The 24,934-nt window shown below is 46.1% G+C and overlaps 1 protein-coding gene across 1 annotated transcript in view; it reads left to right on the top strand.

Moving 5' to 3' along the window:
• GRIK4 (glutamate receptor, ionotropic, kainate 4) overlaps positions 1-24,587 on the top strand; it is a 369,007-nt gene extending 344,420 nt beyond the window's left edge. The window contains exons 18-20 of the mRNA XM_011964977.1: positions 3,420-3,548; positions 17,826-17,944; positions 21,705-24,587. Of these exons, the coding sequence (XP_011820367.1) occupies positions 3,420-3,548; positions 17,826-17,944; positions 21,705-22,061 (605 nt within the window). The 3' untranslated portion in view covers positions 22,062-24,587. The remainder of the gene's footprint in view (positions 1-3,419; positions 3,549-17,825; positions 17,945-21,704) is intronic.
• The last annotated feature ends 347 nt before the right edge of the window (positions 24,588-24,934 follow it).

Raw genomic sequence — 24,934 nt, forward strand, 5'->3', positions numbered from 1 at the left:
GGGTTGGGAGGATTAAACCTGATAATCTAGTTAGGTGCCTTACCTTAGTGTCTCACACTGAGCCTGCCTTGGGGGATATTAGTGTCCTTTTCATCTCTTCCATGGTTTCCTATGTTATTACATTTTATATATATGTTTATTTATTTATTTGCTTATTTATTTTGAGACAGAGTCTCACTATGTCACCTAGGCTGGAGTGCAGTGGCACTATCTAGGCTCACTGCAGCCTCTGCCTACCAGTTCAAGTGATTCTCGTACCTCAGCCTCCCGAATAGCTGGGACTACAGGCGTGTGCTACCATGGCCAGCTAATTTTTGTATTTTTAGTAGAGATGGGGTTTCACCATGCTGGCCAGGCTGGTCTTGAACTCCTGACCTCAGGTGATCCGCCCACCTCAGCCTCCCAAAGTGCTGGGATTACAGGCATGAGCCACCACTATTTGACAAAAGCACATGACTTAAATTCTGATCAGAAACCAAGAGAATGAACATAGGTAATAATATGGTTCATCCCTGAACTCTGTAAATTATGGCACTAGGAGTTCTGTGAACTATGAACTGGAGGCTTCACTCCGGGTATTCATAAACCTCCACACCCTCTATATGCCATTATATTTCATTGGTGTCCACTAATAATACAGATTATGGACCCCTTTGAGAGATATACTCACTGACATTTTGTTTCAGGATGATAGCGTGAACTGCAAAATGAACTTAAGGCACACCTTGATGATACTCTAGCAATTTAACAAATTTTACCTAAATTTCAAATGCTTCCAAAGTTTTCATGGAACAAAACGATGGAGAGTTGGGGTAAGACAGACCACAACTCTAGAAATTTTCATCAATAACCAAGGAAAAGTGGAAGGAAATGCGTTTGCTCTATATCTGACATGACACTGTTTTCACATTTTATCTCACTTCGTAGCCCCCCTGCAAGATATATGTGGTTATTCCCATCCTGTAGAGGACAGAACTCAGATTCAGAGCTGAGAGATTACTTGTCCAAGGTCACAGAATAGGTAGAGAAGCTGGGTTTGAGCCTAGGATGCTTGTCTCCAGTCCAATAATTCATTTACCAGACCATGTTGCCAATGGGTCCTATCAGCTAGAAAGGACAGGATAGGTGGGAAGGTCTGCTCTGAGCTAGCCCAGCTTCCCACATGAGGCTGGAAAGAACATTACACAGTTCATTGATGAGCCAGGATTTAGGTTCAGCTGGGGGTATGCCCAGGAGATACAAGCATGTATATCATTCTTAAGTGGAATGTAAGAGCCTAACTATGGAATAAGCAGTGTGGTTGGACCCAGGAAAATTAAGAGAAACAAAACAAGGAACAAGATGGAAAATTAATCAGGTGGCTTAGGAACTAAGTAGGCAACCAACGAGTAAGCAGAATAGGCCTTTCATGTGGCCCCTGGTGTGTTAGGAGGTTGGGTTGAACATGCCTTGAAACTGCTTGAACTGCCTTGCTGGGCTAGACCGTTCTCTCTAAACCTGGACTGTTCATTAGCCTCACCACCTAACAACCTCTGTTAGACAACTCGTTCATGTGTCCATTCACTGCAGATGTGTAATAAGTACTTACTGTATTTGAAGCTCTGCTGGTGTTTGCCCAAATCACTTGCACACATTCAGTGCTGCAGGCTTGGGGTTCGGGTCCAACTATGTGTAAGATGTGTAATAAGTACTTACTCTACATGAAGCTCGCTGGTGTTTGCCCAAATCACATGCACACATCCAGTGCTACAGGCTTGGGTTTGGGTGTCCAAGCAGAGTTGTGTCTATAGTAGGGAAGGTTCTACCGTGGAGCCGTGGGCTGTCACGGTTGGAAGAGATCTGGGAGATGTTCTGGTTCCTTGCTTCTTAAAGTGTGGTCCGTGGCCCAGCAGCATGGACATCACCTAGGGGCTTGTTGGAAATGCAGACTCTCAGGCCCCACCCCAGGCCTACTGAATCAGATTCTGCAGTTCAGCGAAATCCCCAGGTGATTGCAATGCACGTGAAAATTTCAGAAGCATTCATCTGTTTGTTCCAAGCTCTGCCTGATCCTTCACAGTAGCCTTTCTCCTCTGGGGCATCTGTCCACATCCAGCCTTCATAGAGTTTGGGCAAGGAAACTGGGCAGCTTAGTTGTTTTCCAGCCTCTTGGCAGCTTTTTCTTAATAATCTCAGGCCTCAGCCTGTGCTGAGACATTGAGCTTTCCATGGTTTGATTTAAGCCTGTTTTTGTGATTAAACCTAAATTCTAGAACCAAAGCTCCTTGGCAAAATTGCGTTAGAAAAATTAAAAAAGAATGGTACTGAACAGAAAAAAAAAAACCTTCTTTTGAGGAGGGAAGGAGGAGTGGGAGAAACAGGGTGATGGACAGGCCAGTGGGTTCTCGTGTGCTCAGAAGGCAGCGCTGATGGGGAACACCTGGTGACCTGATTCTCACACTCTGGTGTGGCTCTTCTCTCACTGATTGATGACTTCTCTGGATAAACAGTTGTCAGGTGTAATGTAGTGAGAGTTACGAGTGCTTAAGAAATTGATTCACTTATTTTTGAAACGGAGTCTCACATTCTGTTGTCCAGGCTGGAGTGCAGTTGTGCGATCTTGGCTCACTGCCCCTCTGTCTCCCAGGTTCAAGTGATTCTTCTGTCTCAGCCTCCTGGGTAGCTGGGACTACAGGTGCGCACCACCACACCCAGCTAATTCTTATATTTTAGTAGAGATGGGGTTTCACCATATTGGCCAGGTTGGTCTTGAATTCCTGGCCTCAAGTGATCCGCCCATCTCGGCCTCCCAAAGTGCTGAGAATGAGCACTTTCTCATTCTCATTCTCTGTGCTTTTTAAAAGGACATTCACACTTTGGACTTTGAGCCTTCAAAGTGGCATGAGTCACCGTGACTGGCCATGAGAAATTAATTTAAATAAAGTAGAAATTGGACACACCTAAGAGGTTTGTGTCACAGAAACACAAACTCTGGCCTCCTGGAGGTGGATTGGATGCTTTGCAGCCAGTATCCTGGGTGTTGGTGGGCAGGTTGTTTAACCAGAATAGACCATCTTTTTAATTTAGAAAGTGGTGGTGTCCGGCTGGGGAGGTGGATGGTACGACTGCCTGGAAAGCCTTTCCTTGACCCATCTTGGGGTGTTGGGCCATGGGCTGGATGCGCCAGTCAGCATGGAGAGAAGGGAAGTAGAAAAACCTGAGAACCCTGCGTGAAGCCAGAACGCCGCACTCTCCCGGGGAAGCCCTGATGGAGTAGAGAGCAGTGGCCACATGGGCTCGCCCCATCCACTGCATCTGTCTGTCCCCTCTGGAGGTGAAAGCAGGCAGGGTGGTCAGGAGGTGTGCCGGGAAGGGGAGCAGAGTGACGCCTAACAGGGCATTCACAACCTGTGTCCTGGGCTCTCCTGTGACCCCCGCAGGCTCGGTTTTCCGGGACGAGTTTGATCTGGCCATTCTCCAGCTGCAGGAGAACAACCGCCTGGAGATCCTGAAGCGCAAATGGTGGGAAGGAGGGAAGTGCCCCAAGGAGGAAGATCACAGAGCTAAAGGTAAGGACGTTCAGGGCCATCCTCCTCCTGCTCTAGAGGACCAAAGTAGCTTGTTTCTCATGTTCAAATTCCAGGTACACATAATGACTTCTAGGACCCATCGTGAACCGCCTTGGAAGGAACCTAGGTATAAGCTGGGCTGGCAGGGGGTCAGGTCTGTCCCAGGGTCTTGCGTATCACGGGCATCCAGTGTCCACCTGGCTTCCAAGTCCTAGAGACTCTGCCTCCATGGTGTTTCTTGAACCCAGCTGCCTCTGACCCCTAGCACCACGGCTTCTACCCTGGCCCGTGCCGCGTCGTCTGACACCTGTGCAATCACAACCGCCTGGTTTTAGTTTCCCATTCTTGCGTCTCTACAATATATTCTCCACTACTAGCTAGAGTGATCCTTTTTAAAAATGCAAATTCGATGTCAGGATTCCCCTGCACAAACCTTCCAACGGTTTCCCATCCCACTGGGAATAAAATTCAGGGCCCTATATGATCTGTTCCCCTTCAACCTTCCTCTCTTCTCTCTGGTCCCCAAGCCTCCCATCTGGCTCTTCCACCCCAGGGCCTGTGCACCTGCTCCCTCCTCCTGGCCTCTCTTTGAAGAGCTCTTCACTCCTACCCTACACATGTCTCTCCATCACCTTAACCCCACCTTATTTCCCTTCTCAGACCTCATCGCTACCTGATATTATATTTCTTATGTATTTGTTTACTTTCCACTTTCTCTACTAGAATGTAAGCTTCATGAGGGCAGGGTTGGTCATCACAGGGCTGCCCACAGAGCCGGACATGTGGATATTTTATCAAATGAATGAGCGAATGTTAAATTTGGCTAAATAGAAAGCAGTCCCTGACTAAGATGTTTGGTTAAGGCGTGTTGAGGGTGCCTGAGCACCCAGGATTTTCTGTAGGGGAACACTTACCCTAGTTTGCCCAGGATGGTATAGTCTTGTTTCTATCTGTTGTAGATCAGTTAATGCCTATTGATTATTTCTAGACAGCTTTCATTCTCAAAGTGGCCTGGTTTAGACAATAAATCATATGGTCACATACCATATCTACTACTCCATCTACTGCAACCTTGTTAAATATGCAACAGATTTACCTGTCCATGCTCTGCCTGAGGAAGATAGCTGAGGAACAGAATGAAGGATATCATGTGCTTGTCTTTTCTGCTCAGCATGAATGATTGTCCCTGATGAGACAGCGAATGAATAACTATGTGATTCTCAGTGTCTAAACGTGGATCTCTATCTTGCAAGAAGAGGTCTCAACAATATGGATATATGGAGCAAGTATTTTTTATAATTTAAAGGAAATGCTGCTCTCAGAGGAACTGAGTGAGGCCACACACTTCTTGGCTCTTCATTCCCCAAAGGCCAGATCTGACCATGGGGAAAGCAGTAGACATGAATGGACACAGGGCATGGGCAGACCTCATTTCAGTCCCGTCTCCACCGACCGCGAGTCTGTGAGTTTCAGCACATTAGTTAACAGCGCTGAGCCCTCATTCCTGTATCTGTAAAATGAGTTCAGTAAGTAACACACTGTAGGGCTGCTGTGAAGGGAGAGTGAAAAAGCACAGAGCTTGGCTCCTCCCCGAGCCCAGTGTATCGTAGCTGTCACTGATCTGCATCCTAGCACTGTACTCGGCTGCTCTCTGAACTTCCGGGCTGTCTGATTCCATCAGCTGCCTGCAGGGGAGTTATTTTCAAGGGTCAGCCGGATATTCCATCAATAGGGATGTGCTGAGTGACAGTGAGGTGTCCTAGCACATCACTTCACACGCCTGGGAGTAAGAAAGCTCTGCAGACTTACCAGCAAGCATCTTAAAGTGACTTCTGGAAACAAAATTAACTTACTGGAAGCGGTCAGCACACAATTACTGACACTTGCCAAATTACAGTTAAATGCTAGGGGGTGAAGTGCGGAGATTACTTCTGCTTGTTCAGAGTAATAGAAAATGGGGGATATGCAGAAAAAAGTGTCAAGACACTTTTGTGGATTGGATAGAATGAACTAGATTTTGAAGATGCCCAGGACCTCAATAGGGCAACAGTGTAGGAGGAGGGCATTGCAGGCAGATAAGCACCTTGAAGACGGATGTGGAGCAGAAGTCAGCGCAGTGGGCAGGGCTGTGTGCAGGGGCTGTGGGTGGTCCAGATGGAACAGAGAAGAATTCGCATTTGGGGAGTTGGATTGTGTAATGGGTTTGTACTAGGGAAGGTGTGGGTAGCAAAATGCTCCTCCACTCCCTCTCTGAAAAAAAGACATGGATTGGAAACATGTGGCTGGACCTGGAATAGCTAAAATAAAATTGGATTATTGTCAGCATATGTTAATGTTGCTCTGTGATAACAGTGAGCTAAAGGATGGCAGGAAAGAGGGCCATCTCACCTCCGTCTGCAGGGAAACAGTAGTGGTGGTGTGCTCTGCAGCTGTCTAACGTGGAAATGGGGAGGTGAACCTGGGGCCCACAGCAGAGGACCTTCTGCTAATCGATCCTTCCTCTGATTGATAAATGAAATAGAAGAAATGTCTAGGTATCTGTCTTCCTAGAAACCCTTGATCTCCCTCTCCCCTCACCGCAGTGGGTTGGGGGCCTTCTGTGACTTTGGACAGAGCACTCAACACACTATGCTGCAATCTTGGTCTCCTCTGCTCAGTTGCTGGCACCTTAGACCCAGACTCAGTCTCATTTGCTTCTGTGGTCCTAGCCTCCCCAACAGAGCCAGGCACATAGTAGTTACCCAGTGTTTGTGGGATGTGTGATGAAAACTGCCGCTAGCTGTCGGAAGCTACCAATTGTTGTGTTCTCCTGGGTCATGCTAACGTGACTCATGAGACTGTGCTTGAAGTTACTTTCCCCAATAGCCCTCGCACCAGGAGCTGTCCGCTCACAGTCAGTTGTTCCTGCCTCTGAACAGCTGACCGAAGGCATGCAGTGGTGCAGAGGTGCTGGAGAAGAGAGAGGCCTGAACGAGCAATTAAGGCACAATGAGAGGTCTGAATAGTGTCCCCAAGCTGCGAATGTGCACATCCATCCCTTCTCCCTCAGGCTGAAGGGCTCTTCAAAAATCAACACTTAAGACATTTATTTTCTGTCTGTTGACATTTTTCCCCCCTATAGACAATAAGCAACTCAAGGACAGGGACTGTGTCTTATTATTTTTTGTGTCCTGATGCCCAGAACATCACCTGCCATCAGTATTTGATGAAACAATGAACAATTCATTTACAATCGATAAATGAATAGGTGAATGAGCAAGCATCTCAAAGTCCTCCTGACTTTGGAGGAGGAAAAGTCTGGAAAGCCTTATCTTATGATTGTTTCCTCTGAAATGGGAGCCCAGCACCCCAAATGTTGGCATGGAAAGTATTCATGTAACTCTCATTGCTGCCAACAAACAGCATGGTAAACTGCTGTGTACCAGGCACTGTGCGGGGCTCTGAAATTACCAAAAGGAACACAACCTGCCCTTGCCCTTAAGAGGCTTAGAAGCTGGAGAGAGGCACAGATAGTTGCTGTAATGGTTGCAGTGTGGGAGAGTTTTAATAGCGGTATAAAGAGAATGTCTGGAAGCCCAGAAGAGGAAGTGATGAATTCTGCGGAATGGTCAGGGAAGGTTTAAGGGCACATGGCCTGGACCTGGAAGCATCCCGTAGGAATGGCTGCTTTGGGACTGCTGTGAGGCACAGGTGTTATGCTGAGAACTCGGTCTGAAAAGGGAGGATGAGGTTGGACTTAAGAGAGAGTTGAAAACTGGGTAAAGGTATTTGGACTGCAACCAGTCTGTCTCACGCATTTTCACAGGAGGAACCAAAAGCAGAGGAGACCAAATGGGAACTGTTGGGGATCTAGGACATTGTCTAAAGCAGCCTACTTGTTCGGAATTTCCTGAAAGTCTTCTGTTCTGGCCTAAAAATACATGTGAATTTTGCATCTTACTCTGTAATATAGGCATGTTTATTTAATGTAAGAATGTTTTTTCCCACCCAAGCCCTAAGTAAAATCAGTGTCCCCGGAAGATGCCCTAACAGCATGCCACAGCTTTGCCAGACTCCTTGGCACAGCAACAGTGCCCTGGACTGGGTTTGGGAGAATTGGCAGTAGCCATCAAAGGTTCTGGGGTGAGATGTGGCACACGGAAAGCAGGTGTGGTGGGACGGAATTCTGAGCTCTTGGTGGCATTCATGGTCCCAGGGGATAGTTATTGCCTCGGGAGAAACCAAGTCAGATTACTGGCTTTAAGTTCCAAAATAAGTTCTTAAAGCTCACAGCAGACATAATGTCTGGAGACATTGGAGAGCGAGGTTTTTGATTTGCTAGAGAAGTATTTTGGAATACGGAAGGTTAATTCCTAATAGAATCTGGGCAAACAGTTGATGCTAGAAGTAGGAGTGAAAAAAAAAAAAGAAATAGAAGAACCGGGCCACCAACTCTGCAAATCAGATAAAAGGATGCCCTGGCCAGGACAGGAGCTTCTGAGCAGGAAGTGACGTGTAAAAATGTGCTTGGTCCTTGCCCTCCTGGGAGCCGGCGAGTGGCAGATAGCACTCCCAGAATTAGCTGGGTATTCCAAGAGTTCTAAAGAGATTTTTACTTGTGCAGGGGCTGTGGGTGGTACATGTGGAGCAGAGAAGAATTCGCATCTGGGGAGTTTGGCTGTGTAATGAGTTTGTACTGTGGCATGACGCATATTTCTGGAGTTTAGCAAACCCCAGAAATATGTGCCATGCCTCAGTGAAGTGGGGGACATAAGAGGTGGCACATAGGGACCCACAGCAGAGGGCCCAGTGAAAGGCCTGAGTTTTCCTTAACTCCAGACAAAGATATTGGAAATCTAAGTGGACTACAGCATAAGACCAGACACCTATCCCCACCCCAATACAATGACACAACCACAAACCTGAAATACATCCTGGAAAGAAGGGGGAATGGAGAAGACACTGGATTTAAGCGAATTTAAACATGAAATGACTGAAAAGTCTCTATGTTTTTGCCCATGTGGTGGAAATGGAAGTTGGAGGTGGAATAGAAATACAAAGTTATAATTGTTACAGTTGTTGGCCTTGGAAACAGTTCCGTATCCACAATAGATTAGATGGTTCCACAGTTTCGGAAGACTGCGCTGACAGTGGAGTTCAGGGTGGAGGGAGCGGGGAGGCAGAGAGGGAGATCAGGCTTCCAGGAAAGATGGAAAGAAGTGAACAGGAGGCCTCTCTCCACTGCACTTTGGGACCAAATGTTCCCTGGCATGAAGAAGAGAACTGAACAGATGAAAGGGAAAATAAACAGTGGAAGTCATCCTGCCCAGGTCCCAAATGCATCCGAAGATTTCTGGGTGCTATCAGCCAGCCAGTGTTAACTTGTCTCTCTACGATCATCCTTTGGAACAAGAGGGTGAGCTGTATTAATAAGAGGCAATGTTTCAGAGTGGGGCTGTGTGGGAGATGCTATGCAAATCACTCTGAAAGCCAGGACTTCAGCTACTGTCCCAGCCATAGCTGCTAGTGCCAGTTTAATGTGGTGGCCCCATTCGTGCCATGGCTGGAGCCCAAGCAAACATTACTCAGAGAGGCTAAGAGGCTTCTTGGCCAAGCGAAACTGCATGTGACTTCTTCCAAACCAAGCAAGAGCCACTAGCCTGAAACGGGAGGTGCCATTGCTTGATCGATCTCTCTCGTAAATTAGCTGTCAAACTTACTATGCTGTGTCATTCATTGTCCAAGGGATTTGGAAAAACAGGACCAACATGACCCAAATATCTCTTCCATTAAATCATTTTTTTTTTTTTTAAAGACAGATTCTCATCCTGTCACCCAGGCTGGAGTGCAGTGGTGCGATCTTGACTTCCTGCAACCTCCAGCTCCTGGGTTCAAGCAATTCTCCTGCCTCAGCCTCCTGAGTAGCTGGAATTACAGGTGCTTGCCACCACGCCCAGTTAATTTTTGTATTTTTAGTACAGATGGGATATAACCATGTTGGCCAGGCTGGTCTCTAACTCCTGACCTCAAGTGATCTGCCCCCCTCTGCCTCCCAAAGTGCTGGGATTACAGGCGTGAGCCACCGCACCCGGGCTTTACGTCTTTAAGTGTTCACCAAGAATTGAGACCTAGGAACATTGTTTTTCTTGTGTCTCAGGCTGAACAGAGGGCAGTAGCTTTCACCTGCTTTCCCAAGCAGCTTCTAGGTGATCTTTCTTTTTTAGAATTTCAATCAGTTGGCTTTCACGTGTGCCTAAAGGAAGGAGAGAAATATGGAATGGGCAGAGAGGGATAGAGGTGAAAGGAACTATGAGTGGGTCTGTTTTTCAGAGACCTCTGAAACTGAGAGTGGCTGCAGTTTTAATTAGAATGTACCAGACGACGCGCCAGTGCCTAACATAATCCTTTTCTACTTTGTTATCCTATTAAAATGAGAGAAATTTCAAAGAAAAGGAACTGGTGCTTACCCCACTTCTAATCCAATATTACAGCTCAAACATTACTGCCAAATTCCAGAGAAGAATCCTAACATTGTGATAATGCCACCAATCCCGAGTCTTTGTGCCAGGTCTTGCTTGCCTCTGGTAAGAGCCACAACGTTACCCCTTAGCTTCCTCGCCCCCTCTGACTCTCCCTGCCCGTAGCTGGGTGACTGTCCACCTCCCTACCTCGCTAAAAAAATGAAACAGCAGATCCTGTGGAAAACTGGAGATTACAAAAAGGAACAGGCTCCATTCCAAGCTGTTTCATTTTCTTCTGCCTTTTCTTTTCAAAAAACACTTATTTATTTATTTTCTCACTTAGCTGCTATAAAAAGAAATATCGCTAGCCACTCACAGATGCCGGCATCCCAATTCAAGGAGATTGGATTACTGAAGTCTTTGCAGAACAATTGCTAGACAAAAAGGTGGTTGGTGAACTCCAAGGAAATTAAATACCTTTATCTTGAAAAACACGAGCTCACAGTCGGGCTTCAAAGGAACATAAATACACCACCAGGCTGTGAAAATCTGGGTTCCCTTTCAAAAATGGAAAAGAGGCCAGTGGCATTGACTCACAAAACCCTTAGAAAACAGGAAGTTTGCTGTCTGGCACGGTGGGAATGGAAGTGTGAGACATCTTAGCAAGAGTGGGGGTGAGTGATGGGGGTGGAAGGGGCCCCGGGGATGCTTCCCTCTCTCTTTCTTCTCATGGGGTCCAGCATAGTTATCCTGGTTCTCTGGTTTCTCTGGAGAGAGCCAGGGCTGGAAACCTGAATGTGGGAATTTAGATAGTGTTTCAGAGAGATGCCGTGGAGGAAGCCTCTCTCTGATCAAATTAGATCTATTTTTGAGAGAGAGAAACTCCAGAGGGATTTCCAGAAACCATGATCACAGCAGAGGCAAAGGGTGGCCCCATGCGTCTGCAACAAAGCAGGTCGAATTGTTAAGACTTCAGCTCACTGTTGTCTGGAAACTGGGCCGAGATTAAGCCAACAAATCATCGATTCAAACATGTGATGTCATGTTCTGAAGGACAGAAGGGGATTTTATAAGCTGAGCTGTAGCTCACACATAGACCCCCTTACCCCTGCCCTGTGTCCCTCTAGAGGTTCCCAGGAATGTGTTCAGTCGTTAGGATGCCAGATTGAGTTCTGTCATCGCCCCGCTGCAGCGTGAGTGGATGCCGAGTGACCGGGAGAGGTGGTGTGGAATTGGCCGGCAGGGGGGCCTGGCTTCAGTTTAGATTCGGGCACTTCCACTTGTCAGCCGTGGAACCTTGGGCAAGTTACCTAACTCCTCTGTACCTTGGTTTCCGTGTCAGGAAAATGCAGGTAAGCGTAGTGCCCATTTCACAGGGTAACTGTAAGGATTGAGTTAAAACATTTAGCAGGCTAACTTTGCTCATAGTAAACACTCATAAAGGTCAGCTTTACATATATACAGAGCGTTAGCTTTGGAATCAAACTGATCTAGAATTTACATTAGTTATGAAAACATGGACAACTTAAGTTCTCTGAATTTCTGTTTCTTTAACTATAAAGTGGGGACAATGGGCCTTCTCTATGGTGTTTTTAATGATAATTGAATGAGATAGCAAATGAAAAATGAGGTACTTGAGCTCATATTTTGATGGATTATAAGCACCCTCCCATAGCTCGTGTTTTGATAAATTGCAAAATTTATCAAATACCTCTCCCATCCCTCTTCGGGTTTGAGTCCCTTTTGCCTACTTTTCTCCCATTATTCTTTCCAGAATCTGCTAGGTCTAGTCACCAGATGCCTTGGTGAATGCAAGACGAAATGTCAAGCTTACCATTTCAACATGATGAATCACTTTGCATTTTCTGGGAAGGTCATGTAAGTCAGTTTATACCTGGGCACATGAAGTTGCTATTTACAATCCCTGGAGATCGGACTATTTGATATACTTGCATGGCTATAGGTGAATATAGTTCTGAAATAGAAAGTGCTTGAAAGCCTTATGGGTCCAAGAATTCATGTTCTTGTCCAGTGCTCTTGATGAGCCAATGTGGCACAGAGCTTTAGCACCTAGCATAGTGCCCAGCTCATGGAAGCTTCTCAGTCAAGATCTGTTGACCAAGGTCAAAGAGCAAATACATTGTCTCTTGCCGGGATTTCGTGGCACTAGTCAGTCCTCCCTCTGTGCGAGTGGATTCTCTGCACCTGCCTCCATGGCTTTTATGGTCTCTGCCTTTTTTCTCAGCCTTCCCTCACTGTTTGTTCAAAAGGAGCTTTTCCTCTGTATTTTAGTTGCAGATTTCCACAGTGCTTCGTGGAGATGTGTGAGGGTTTTACGGGCTAGGACACAAGTGTACCTGAATCCAAGAAGTGGTTATTAGCCAGACGGAACCAAAGGAAGAGCAAGTGGGTGGGTGGAGACTCACATCTCTTCACAGGTGCTCTCTTCCAGGGTGCCCTTCCCGTTCTTAGTTCAAGAGACAAAGAACATTATTCGTTTGCATTTGTGAACTATCATTTTGTGGGCAAAATATTTGTGGGCAATCTGCGGGTGACACCAAAGTTAGTATTTAGCCAACCAGGAGTTTGTGGGGAGAGCGTGATTCTATTTCAGTGACTGCAGCTGATTGCTGGGGCCTAGCTGAGGCTCAGAGACTCAAGTGTCAGGAGAAAGTCCCAGTTTGTAAAGCCATCTGCCTGCATGGCTTATGCGTGGTCCCATCTGAAGAAGGGAAGGAAAGAGATGACTAGATGGCTTCCCAATCCCCCTTGCCGGTGCTGAGGCATCTGTGAGTGCCACGTGGGCCTTGTAGGCTGGAGGGAGTTCACATCAAGGGCCCCTTCTGATGAATGTCGATGTGCAGTGGAAGGCATTTGACTTCTAGAGAATGACTGATGACAGTGTTAAATGGAACTGCTGTGCTCTCCGAACTCTCCCTTCCCACTCCCCACTCCATCTGTTTTTCAACTCTGACTCTGCCAGCAATCTATTCTTGCTTCCTCTTTCCAATAACTTCCTCAAGGCACAAATGGTATTCAAGCCTTGCTTCTGTGAGGAGGAGGCCACTCAGCCAGGAATCAGGACTCTGGAGCCAACACCCATGATTAACATGCTGGCCCTGAAATGCGAGAAGCTAGGAAAGAAAGACTATGGGGTGTTTCAGTGACTCATGGTTTCTGCCAGCCTCCTGTTAAACCTCAGCTCCCCCAAAAGCTTCCCCTGATCTAATAAAAATTGTTCCAGTGCAGACCACATGCCTCTTGATAACTGTCCCAATACCCCCACCCAACACAGGCAGTCCATGTTGTGAATTGCCCATGTCAATATTCAGTCCCCTTTAGCCACCACTCAGTACAGTCTGGGCCATCTTCCTCTATGACCAGGCTGGAGCACTCAACCAGAGCTGTCACGTTTTACCATTATTTCAAACCAAATTTAATTAGAAAGGAATACATATGGGTCCAGAGCTTTTGGTAATGCAGCCCTCTACATCTGGAATTCTTTGTCCTCTCTCTTTCTGCTCATTCTTTCCACAAACATTTACTGAGCTCCTATAATGGGCCAGGTACCATGACTGTGAGGTTGTAGAGTTGAGCAAGGCATGGTTCTTTCCCTCAAAGAACTCGCAGTGTAGTGGGAAATCCAGATATATAAACTAATGTATTATTTTATGCATAATAGTGATAAACAAGGTATTATTAGTAAAACACAAAAGTAGTATCACTAAAAGTCAGGTAAGAGTAAAGAAGGCAGCCTGGAGGAAGTGACCTCTGAGCTAAGTCTTAAAGGAAAGGTTGAGTTTAGCCAGGTGTGTGTCTCGGGAGTAGGGGTAGGTTCCAGGCAGAGGAATTAACAGGAGCAAAGGTATGGAAGGTAGGAGCAATGATGCTATGTGCTGGGAACTATAAACAATTCTGTGTTACTTGAGAATGTGTCACAGTTAGATTTTGCATTTCAGAAAGATCAGTGAGGCAACTGTGTAGTGTGCAGAGTTGAGGAGGAAATGGCTACAGGGAGGGAAATAGTTTTAAAGGCTACTGCAATAGTCCAAGCAAGAGATGGTGGGTGTCTAAACTAGGGAAGTGGCAGGAGGAATAGAGAGAAGGGTAAGAAATTGAAAAATATTCAGGAGGCAAAATCAGCAGGATTTGGTAATAGCCAAGACATGGAGGAGGGGTAGGAGACCAAAGGCAGGAAAATGAGAAGAAAATGTGCCCCAGGCCAATCAAAGGAGATTGAGGAGATCGGAAGAGGGTGATAAGAAATGGCTTTATAAAATGCCAAGACTGACATGTGACTGACGATTCAAATGCTAACAAAGGTCATGCAAGATTAGGACTAGAAAATTTCCATTAGGCTAGAAACAAAATGTTCATTGGTGACCATAGCAAGGGTGGTTTTAGTGGTGCAAGACAAAATTGCATGGGATGAAGATTGAATAGCAAGAACAAAAGAGTATTCAAAACAGAATTATTTTCTCCTTTAGATATCATAGACAGAGTTACTTGGAGCTTAAAAGCTTTTTGAGTGTCCAAATTATGTTTGAGGTCTGAAAAAAATTACTGGTTTCAGAATGCAAAAAGGAAACTGCAAAATTAAATTAAGACATGTTTAATTAAGTATCTCCAAAATGTAACATTGTTTCAACTTCATTAATCTTTAAATTTAATGTTCGTAAAAACTTCATTACATGTAGAAATAATTTATTGGTTATATTTTTAATTTTGCAACATTCTTTTGTATGTATGTGCAATGATTGCTGAGAAATCACAGCCAATTTTAAGTTAACTGTATCTTGCCACTCAGTAATATCAGAAGCAAAAATTTTTTAATGCATTTAACGTAAGATGTGGGTGCATTTTGTTCTACTTGCTTTTATGTGAGATGGGTCCTCCAAATGTAAGTGATTTTAAGGGCTTTTAGAAGGTCTTAAAATAGTTCTGATGTAGACAACTCTCAAAATCCTTGGCCATGGAAGGAGAGAGAAGAAGTGTTGGATTAGACAGAGCTGGAGAGAGTAAGGAGGATTTCTTTGTCTTTAAGGCGGGAGAGACATGAGTATGTGAATGTACTGAGGGAGAGAGCCAGTGGAGAGAAGATTGGAGGAGGACCAGGGAGGTGACTGATAGGGAGGCAGGGGGCACAGCTGGAACACAGGTAGCAGAAGAAGACCTAAAGGGGAAAGAAAACCACCTCTACAGAAACAAGAGGAATGTGAGACCCTCTGCAAAGGGGCCCTTGTCCTATTTTCTTTTGTTTTTTGTTTTTGTTTTTGAGATGGAGTCTCACTCTGTTGCCCAGGCTGGAGTGCCAGGGCACGATCTTGGATCAAGTGGCAGCCTCCGCCTCCTGAGTTCAAGTGATTCTCCTATCTCAGCCTTCCAAGTAGCTGGGATTACATGCCTGGCTAATTTTTGCATTTTTAGTGGAGACGGGGTTTCACCATGTTGGCCAGGCTGGTCTCGAACTCCTGACCTCAAGGGATCCTCCTGCCTTGGCCTCCCAAAGTGCTAGGATTACAGGCGTGAGCCACTGCACCCACCCCCTTGTCCTGTTTTCTATCTCAAGCACAACTATTGCCAAGTGATGGGGGTATCTTGTAGAATCTCAGCAGTCACTTGGGGACTCCAGTTACCTGAGCAGATGGCCGTCCTTCATGTCACCATTGTCATTTCCCCATTCACGAGGGATGTCCACCCAGCCTCCCTCCACAGGGGCTGGCCAGAGAAGGTAATTCATCCGTGTCGCACAGATACACATCCTAATACTCCAGTTCTCACCACCCCTAAATCTGTGGGCTGAAGTATCTGCCTACAAACCCCAGCCAGCTCCTTGGTGCATTCCCTCTTAAGTGTCCCTTTTTCATCCCCTCCTTCTTGTGGCTCTTGATGCTCCCAGAGTGAAAACCTTCTACCCAAATGGCCCAGATTAGGGGGACAGGTGTTAACACAAGATGTGGGTGCATTTTCTTCTACTTGCTTTTATGTGAGATGGGGCCTCCAAATATAGGTGTTTTAAGGCCTTTTTGCCCATTTAAGCACCTTCCTCCTGGAAGGTAGAATTGAGTTTTTAAATGATCCCCTATTTTTTATTATTCAAAATAGAGAATTCCCGCATTCACACAGGTACTCAAGAGTTGACTGTGGACCTGCAGATCAGAGTGTATAGTTCATTTGGTGCGTTCATCATGTGAGTCCTCAGCGTCATTCTAAGCAGATTTTCAGTTGTAGGCAGGGATGGCTACTGCACTGTTATTTTAAAAACAAAAATCAGGCATCCACTTAGGACTTTGTGAAAGGAAACCCTGGGCGTCCTGAAATGGCCAGATAGGGCTATTTTTCCAGTTTTCCGAGGTGCAAAAGGTAGCGTCGATTTCTGCTCTGGCCCTGTGACTCCTTTCATAGTACCATGCAAAGTTGACTGCCGCTGACACTGACGAGGCTCTGTGTTCTGTGAGGACACTACCGACTGCACACTCAGATGTGCAAGCATTCCTGAAGAACACGGGACACAACAGACCCTGCTGGATGAAAGATGCCTTTTGATTTCTGATTGTGGCCCCAGTTGAATCAGGGTGTTTTGTGTTTGGGTTTCTCTAATGCCAAAAAAAGCATTTAATTCCATAGCTGAACTCAGTGTTTGACACAGTGGAAATGAAACAGCCACATCATATCCTATAAGTATGTATTGACTATATACTGTGTGCCAGGTATCGTGCTTTGCAATGAGGACATGACCAGAAACGATGTCTGACTCCCAGGAACTTACAAACTTGCACAATGCTTCTAAAATTACCAATTTGTAAACTATTTTTAGGAATGGCTAGAAAAGAATCACCTGTGAAACTTCTGTAAAAATACAGATTCCTGGGCCCCATGTCCAGAGATACTGATCGAGTAGGTCTGGGGTAAGGACTGGGAATCAATATTTTCAGCAAGCTTTCTAGGCAGTTCTGATGGCAACTGGTTTGTGAAGCACTCGTTTGGTGGGATAAAAAGTTTTACTTTCCAGGCTGGGCGCAGTGGCTCACTCCTGTAATCCCAGCACTTTAGGGGGCTAAGGCAGGCGAATCACCTGAGGTCAGGAGTTCGAGATCAGCCTGGGCAACATGGTGAAACCTCGTCTCTACTAAAAATACAAAATTAGTCAGTCCTGGTGGCACATGCCTGTAATCCCAGCTACTCGGGAGGCTGAGGCAGGAGAATCGCTTGAACCTGGGAGGCGGAGGATGTGGTGAACCAAGATTGCACCATTGCACTCCAGGCTGGGCAACAAGAGTAAATCTCCGTCTCACCAAAAAAAAAAAAAAAAAAAAAAAAAAGGTTTACTTTCCAAATAAGTATTTTAGTAACATGTTGACAAAGATAGGTAAATAGAATTTTTTCTATCCATGGTTTGGTCAAAACAGTTGCTTTTATATCACATAAATACAATATTAGGAAGACTGAGTAAAACTTTTATGAAACTGTTAGAACTGACAGGTATTTTGGCGTCATGTCTCTCTCTATAAGCTGTCAGAGTTTGCCTGAGCCCTTTTCTTAAAAGGTCCCCACCTCCCAGCCCCAGACACCCTTTGGTAGGCTTCTTGCCAGTGTCCTTGATTGATGGCAAGATCTCTCTCTTCCATTTTATTTCAACTATGCTGCATTTTTTTCCAGATAGATAATTAAATATCTTCAAGGACTGGGTGTCTCTATGTCAGGTAGACTCATGGGTGTCTACTTGAGCATCTACAATACTCAAGTTCTTGTTTAAATGATTTTAGCATTTTTGATACAATGATTGTGTCTTTCTGATCTTTTACAATATTTTTTATTTGTTATCACTTTCTTACAGGCCTGGGAATGGAGAATATTGGTGGAATCTTTGTGGTTCTTATTTGTGGCTTAATCGTGGCCATTTTCATGGCTATGTTGGAGTTTTTATGGACTCTCAGACACTCAGAAGCAACTGAGGTAAACTTTCAAAGGGGTATGATCCATAGTGTTGGCAGATGGGGTGAAGTTCATCGACTCATGCACATATAAAGTTATTTCTGACGCTTCCCACAGGAAGTGCAGCGAAGAGAATCCCAGTGCCCAGCAGAGGGGATTTGGCTCAATGCTTCATTACTTAGTAATTATGCAGCTACAGAAGGGGCACTTAACCTCGCCGGGCTTCAGTTTTCTTTGAAACAGCCCAGCCAATACGCATGCGGAAAAGCTTTTATGAACAACAAAGCCGTCTAGAACTATCCTTTAAGATGTAGTTGAGAAAAATAGGTGAAAGTACCAGGTTACTATGGAAAAGACAACCTCAGTCCTTCCATTTTGAGTATGTTTTTGCCTTGCAGGGAAAGATCCTTAGAGATATCCTGACTCATGTGAATCCAAGAATTTTATCTCCCTTCTCGGGGATTTTGAATAAGTTCAGTTCCCCAGCTGTGGCTGAGAGACAGGGTTAACATAAACTTTACCCAGCTTCAACAGTTGGAGAAGAGGGAAGAAGATGTTATCCTGCTCTTCTTCCAGCCCACCCCAGGGAAGATATATAAATCCTTACATGTTAATTGCATTATTAGATTTTTTTTTTTTAAAGTTACATTAGCCTCTATCTCAGTCTCCCAACTCTGAACCTTCCTAAAACCTTTCCTAATTGGCACTGGGGAAATACCTCACAGCAGGACAAACAGTGCCGCTGGAAGTCTATGGAGTCTGGCCTCACATGGGGCCTTAACACAACACTGCCTGCCAGTCCTGGTCCTCTGTGCTCAGCCCCTTTGCTGTCTCCTTGTAGGACTTCCATGCTGTTGCCCACTCCTCAAGCTTCTCTGCTTCTGCATGCATAGAGCTTCATTTTACTTCCCATCTCCCAAGAAATCAGGAGTGGCCAGCCCTGAATTAAAACCCCCACTAAGCATCTCCCCACAGCTCAGCCACCCTGCAGCTGCAGCAGATAGCCCAGTCCTTCTGCTGTCTCTTCCTTGATCCTGTCTTTCCTCAGCTACTCCAGGATTATCCTCTTTCTCCCCCGTATTTTTTTCTGCCTGCTCTTTCTCCAATCCACGATTATGAACGCGTCTGCCGTATTTCGAAATAATAGGAAGATTCCTATTGCTTGCTCTATCCCTCTCCTCTTCCAAACCAAGGGGATCCAGCTGAGAGAATCTCAGTCTCTATCTCCTCACCCCCATTTTGGTCCGAAACCCAGGGCAGCCTGTCTTCTCCCTACCCCTGCACTGAAAGGCCAGTGCTTAAAGGTCTGACCCCTCCCAGTGGACCAAACCAAAGAGAATCTATTGGGCCTTATTGGACTTCGGTGTGTCTCTTGATGATGGGGATACTTTTTTTCAGAATCCCGCTTCCCTTGCCTTGCATGACACCCAGATTCTTGGTTCCCCTCGTGTTGCTGTCTCCAGCTTTACTGGCTTTCTCCTTTTGCCCACCCCTTAAAAGGTGGTAGTCTTACTTATTCCCTAAGACATAGTTTAAGTGTTCCCTTCCTCGAATCCTTCCTCATTTCTCCTGCTGTGTCTCAGCAATTGGTCATCCTCCTTCTTCTTGACACCGCTGTAACCTAGGCATGAACCACTTACACACCACATTGCAATTATTTTGGTATCAGCCCCCAACTAGAGGTTGAGCTGCCTGCAGTAAACACTGTGTCTTTTATCCCTGTGCTTGACACACAGTAGACAGTCAATAAATCTACATTATTATATTATTGTCACATGTAATAGATTAGGCAGGTGGTACTATTTTTATTGTAGTTATTATTAGAAGAAGAGAGGCTAGGTGACTTGCCAAGAGTCTCTGCTATTTAGTTAACAATTGTGGGGGTGTGGTGGGGTCCTATAATCCAAGTCGGGAAAAGTAATGTAGGCCATATTCCATTAAGTGACATCACCTCTCTATAACCGCTTCACATTTTGTTATTCTCCCCCAAAGCTCACCCATGGTCTGGAAGTACATTGACAAACTCAGGAAGTAGTTAGAGCACTCTGAATAGCTAAAATAAAGAGTCAGTGCTGTGTTAGCGATTTGGTTATGGTAGAACAACTGTCCCATTTATAGAATTGGAAGAAAGAACGTGAAAGAACTGAGGACTTCTGCTCCCATATGGTCTAGGAAAGTGTCCTTTCAACTCAGAGTAGGGCACTCAGCAGAGCATGTGTGGGCTTGGAGTTGATAGGTATTGGTCCAAATTCAGAGTCAGCTATTAGTCAATTTTTGGCAATATGCATAACTTCTCTGAGCCTCCATTTCCACATTTGTGAAATGGATATAATAATAATAGTAATCGTAGTAATACAGCCCCATCGGCCGGACACAGTGGCTCACGCCTGTAATCCCAGCACTTTGGGAGGCTGAGGCGGATGAGTCATGAGGTCAGCAGTTCAAGACCAGCCTGGCCAACATAGTGAAACCCAGTCTTTACTAAGAAATACAAAAATTAGCTGAGTGTGGTGGCGCGTGCCTGTAATCCCAGCTACTGGAGAGGCTGAGGCAGGAGAATCACTTGAACCCAGGAGGCGGAGGTTGCAGTGAGCTGAGATCGCGCCACTGCACTCCAGCCTAGGCGACAGAGCAGGACTCTGTCTAAACAAACAAACAAACAAACAAAAATACAGGCCCATCTGTATTCTCTCTCTCTCTTTTTTTTTTTTTTTTTTGAGATAGTCTCACTGTTGCCCAGGCTGGAGTGGAGTGCAGTGGCAGTATCTCAGCTCACTGCAACCTCCGCCTCCCGGCTTTATGTGATTTTCCCCACTCAGCCTCCCGACTAGATGGGATTACAGGCACACACCACCACACCCAGCTAATTTTTGTGGTTTTAGTAGAGACAGGGTTTCACCGTGTTGATCAGGCTGGTCTCGAACTCCTGACCTCAAGTGATCTGCCTACCTCAGCCTTCCAAAGTGCTGGGATTACAGGTGTGAGCCACTGTGCCCAGCCCTCTCCTGTATTCTTCATCCATAGTTCTGAAACCTAAAAAGCTGGGAGAGTTCCAAGTTCCTTGTAAGTTTGATGCAAATGCACTCAGTGGTGACTTCGCTTGACTGATGTTTGTGGCCTTTATCACACACGGTGTGAGTGTACGTACATATTGCTACAGGAATATTAGTGGGTTTGCATTCAAGTCTGCCCCAGACCCACGGGGTGTGATACATACTATACTGTTTGTGCATTGTATTACCCTCCTCTTGTTTTTGTTATCATGAGGATACATCCATCTCCAGCTATAACCGGTTGGCTAAAAGAAACAGGAATCTTCAGCCTAAGGAACAGAATGTTCATAGAGACATGGTAGCCTTTTCAGATACTTGAGAGACTGACATGTGGTGGAGGAATTATTTATTTGGTAGACTTCAAGGTCCAAATTTAGCTGGGATCAATGAATGAAAATTTCAGGGACAGAAATTGTTAGCTGGGTAAAAGGAAGCAGCATTTAATGGAAATGTGCAAAAAAAAAAAAAAGGGGAGATCATTGTCTTTGAAGGTGTTCATCAAAGATTGGAGCAGCTGGTGGGGCTCTTGAATATTATGGTATGGAGGGTGTTTGGACATTAAATGGGAGTGGAGTGAGGAGATGGACTGAAAAGCCTTTATTATCTTCATACCTAACATGACACGATTCTGTGACCGCTGTCCCCCTCATCCCCCATCCCAGCGAACTAGCAAGGGGCCCGCGGTGGCTGGTTGAGGGGCTGGGCCCTGACCTCGCTATCTCCTCCAGGTGTCCGTCTGCCAGGAGATGGTGACTGAGCTGCGCAGTATCATCCTGTGTCAGGACAGTATCCACCCCCGCCGGCGGCGCGCCGGAGTCCCACCGCCCCGGCCCCCCATACCCGAGGAGCGCAGGCCCCGGGGCACGGCGACGCTCAGCAACGGGAAGCTGTGCGGGGCAGGGGAGCCCGATCAGCTTGCGCAGAGACTGGCGCAGGAGGCCGCCCTGGTGGCCCGCGGCTGCACGCACATCCGCGTCTGCCCCGAGTGCCGCCGCTTCCAGGGCCTGCGGGCACGGCCGTCGCCCGCCCGCAGCGAGGAGAGCCTGGAGTGGGAGAAGACCACTAACAGCAGCGAGCCCGAGTAGTCCCGGCGGCCACAGGACGCGCGGAGGCGGGGCGGGGCGGGCACTGCTGTCAGCCGCGAGCCGGGACTTGTACAGCGTCGACACCTCTCCGGAATTCGGAGCCAGTCACTTTTCCAAAAGATCAAGGAGCCTGACGCCCCAGCCAGAGACCGCGCCCGGTCAGGCAGCGGGGTCCACCCGGAGACGTTGCACCCAAGTGGCAAAGGACGGCCCTCCCTCCTGGGCACAAAGACACATCTACTCCCAGCGGGCCTTTCCCTCTCGCCAAAATAACAGAGTATAGGGTGGGGGGTCCCTACCCAGACCAGTCCAATGAATTGGTGGAATCGTCAGCTGAATTCCCCCTAGTCAGAGGCCAATGTACCCTCTGTCTAGTTCTTACCGAAAAAAAAATTAAACTAAACAGGGAAGTTTTTCTTTTCTGGATTTGTATATTTTTGTTAATGTTCTTTTCCCTTTCCTCCTCTCCGTTTCTTCTTTGTCATCTTCTCAGTTCTGTTATTTTGTTTTGTGTTTTTTGGAGGGGGAGGCTGGGTTAGGGAATGGAAGCCTAAATAATCCCCATTTCTTCTTCTTCCTGAATTTTGGGATATTGCATTACCAGTGCATCCGATTTCAGGTGCTTAACTCTCCTTTCTGTATGGTGATTGGGGGCCTGCAGGAGCACAAGAGAAGGGGTCTCGGGAAGAGTCAGATGGAGAGTCTCAAAAGCATTGAAGTAAAGTTGTAGATGCCAAAAAGCAATTAACTCATCGGATACTCAGAGAGACCTTGAAACGCCTGGGATGTCAAGGGTTAATCTGTCTTTTCTTTCCCTTTCTCTTTCTGACTTTCACTGTTACTGTGTTTGATTTGATCTTTTTGTGAATGTAGTCTCTGAAGACAGACAGGGGAGGAGAACAGAATGCACAAAGTGTCCTAGGACTTCATTTAAGGAGCGGAAAGAGTGGATAGAATTTTCCCATACCATGGCCTTGGCTTCCCGTGGAACATGCTGTTCACAGAGGAGGAAGGACTGGGCCACGCCGTTGGTATGGTGCATACTTTGTCAACTGCATCTCTTTTCAACCAAACTCAGTGGCTGCCTATGAAGCCAGACCCCCAAGACTATCAATCATGGATTGGGTAGTTTCTTGCTACTTAGATGTGAGACCTGGGTACAAGTGTATGTGTGCGTATGTGTGCGCGCGTGTGCGTGTGTGTATTTATTCCATAGAAAGACCTTAAGTAATCAAGAATTTGCTAGGTTCCTGGGAGAGAGGTGGAGTCTCCTAGTCAATACACAGTCCTGGGAACCAGGAACTCCTGAGTCCTAACCTCAGCTTGAGCAGTAGCCCCCCACCTTGTATGACTTTAGGTAAAGCATTGAACTTCTGTTCCATCCACCAAATAGGAGTTACTGATGCTGTCCAGGTTACCAGGTGACTGCTAGTGACTGCTCTCCACGTGAGAAGTTTGCAGAGTCCAGAGCACACGTGTGATGGGAGGGGTGAGGCTTTCTGCAGCTGCTTGACCTTTGCTTGACTTCACCAGTTAGGAGTTTCACGCAGAGAGTTCTCATTTGCTGATGGAAAACAAATTCTATGCAATTTCCGGTTGTAAACTTAGCAAATTCAGAGAGAGAGAAACAAACAGCCACTACCACCACCTCCACCTCCACCACCGCTGCCACCACCTTGAATGGAATTGTCCTCACTTTTGTTGCTGTTGCAAATGTACTAAAATAAAGACATCTTTGGAAGATGACGAGCTTAATTCATGTTTTTGCCATTTGGGTTGGTCGGCATCCTCTTTATGCCAGGACAGTTAGTTAGGGCTGCCGTCCTGGGGGCCGAATGGTACCCTGATTATTCCTGTGAGGGATACTCATTTTGTCCTCACCTGACCTCACTCATGAATTTGAATCCTTTATCTTTTTTCTCTTTAACCATCAAATGACAACAAGCTGTGCAAGACACGTGGGTCTTTTTTTAAACCTTGCCTTGATCCTCGTGGAGAAACATGGATTTGGTGGGAAGGGCACCTGAAGGCCGGCTGACCACAGACCCCGGTGGTGCCACTGTGCTCCAACCTGCAGCTCCATCTCATGCTTCTGACAACGTGGTTCCTACTGTCAGATCACATGTGGGGCGGGAAGGGTGGTTTTTTAAAAAAACTCGTTTTTATGAGCAGGCTATCTTGATCAATAGCAAACTTTTTTTAATGGATTAGTGAAATAAATGTCCCTATGCATCATTTATAGTCTGTTTCTTTCTCCGTGTGGAATCAAGATAAGACTGCCAGCGCTAGATGGTTTCTGTTAGCTGCTGAGACAAGGGCCGCACCTCGCTCGAGCTGGTGGGTGAATTTGCAACCAGCTAGTACCCTTCTTTGGTTTGTCTCCACTTTTTATCTGTTGGTTGTTGGCTTTCTTTTCCATTCTGTATTTTCTATCTGACTCTGTATACTGTATAAAGCAGTTTTTTCTTGTCTGTTTATCTTTCTTCAACTGGAATATTTACAATAAAACAGAAACAAACCCTGAAATGTTAGTGATGGATGAAAGCTGTTTGGGTTTAGAAAGTATGGTTTAGTGTGTCTAATATCCAGGTACTAGATTTGAAAAGCAAACAGAATCATAAACCCACTCTCTGTCTTCCCCTCCCTGCCCTCTCTCTCTCCCTCTCTCCACCTCCCTCTCTACTCCCCCACCCGCTTTGGCTCTTTGTTCAGATCCCAGAAAAGTCTAGGTGGTTTCTTTCAATTTTTAGTCCTAGGAGCCAGAGCCAATCCGCCCCCCATCCCCAAAAACGGATACATATGTTAATGAAGTTCAGGATTCCTAGGGTTTTGTCTTCCTAAATGCACTTTCACAGAATAGTCATCTATTGATA

The sequence above is a fragment of the Mandrillus leucophaeus genome, unplaced genomic scaffold, assembly GCF_000951045.1.
Source record: "Mandrillus leucophaeus isolate KB7577 unplaced genomic scaffold, Mleu.le_1.0 Scaffold71, whole genome shotgun sequence".
In the NCBI taxonomy this organism is placed as follows: Eukaryota; Metazoa; Chordata; class Mammalia; order Primates; family Cercopithecidae; genus Mandrillus; species Mandrillus leucophaeus.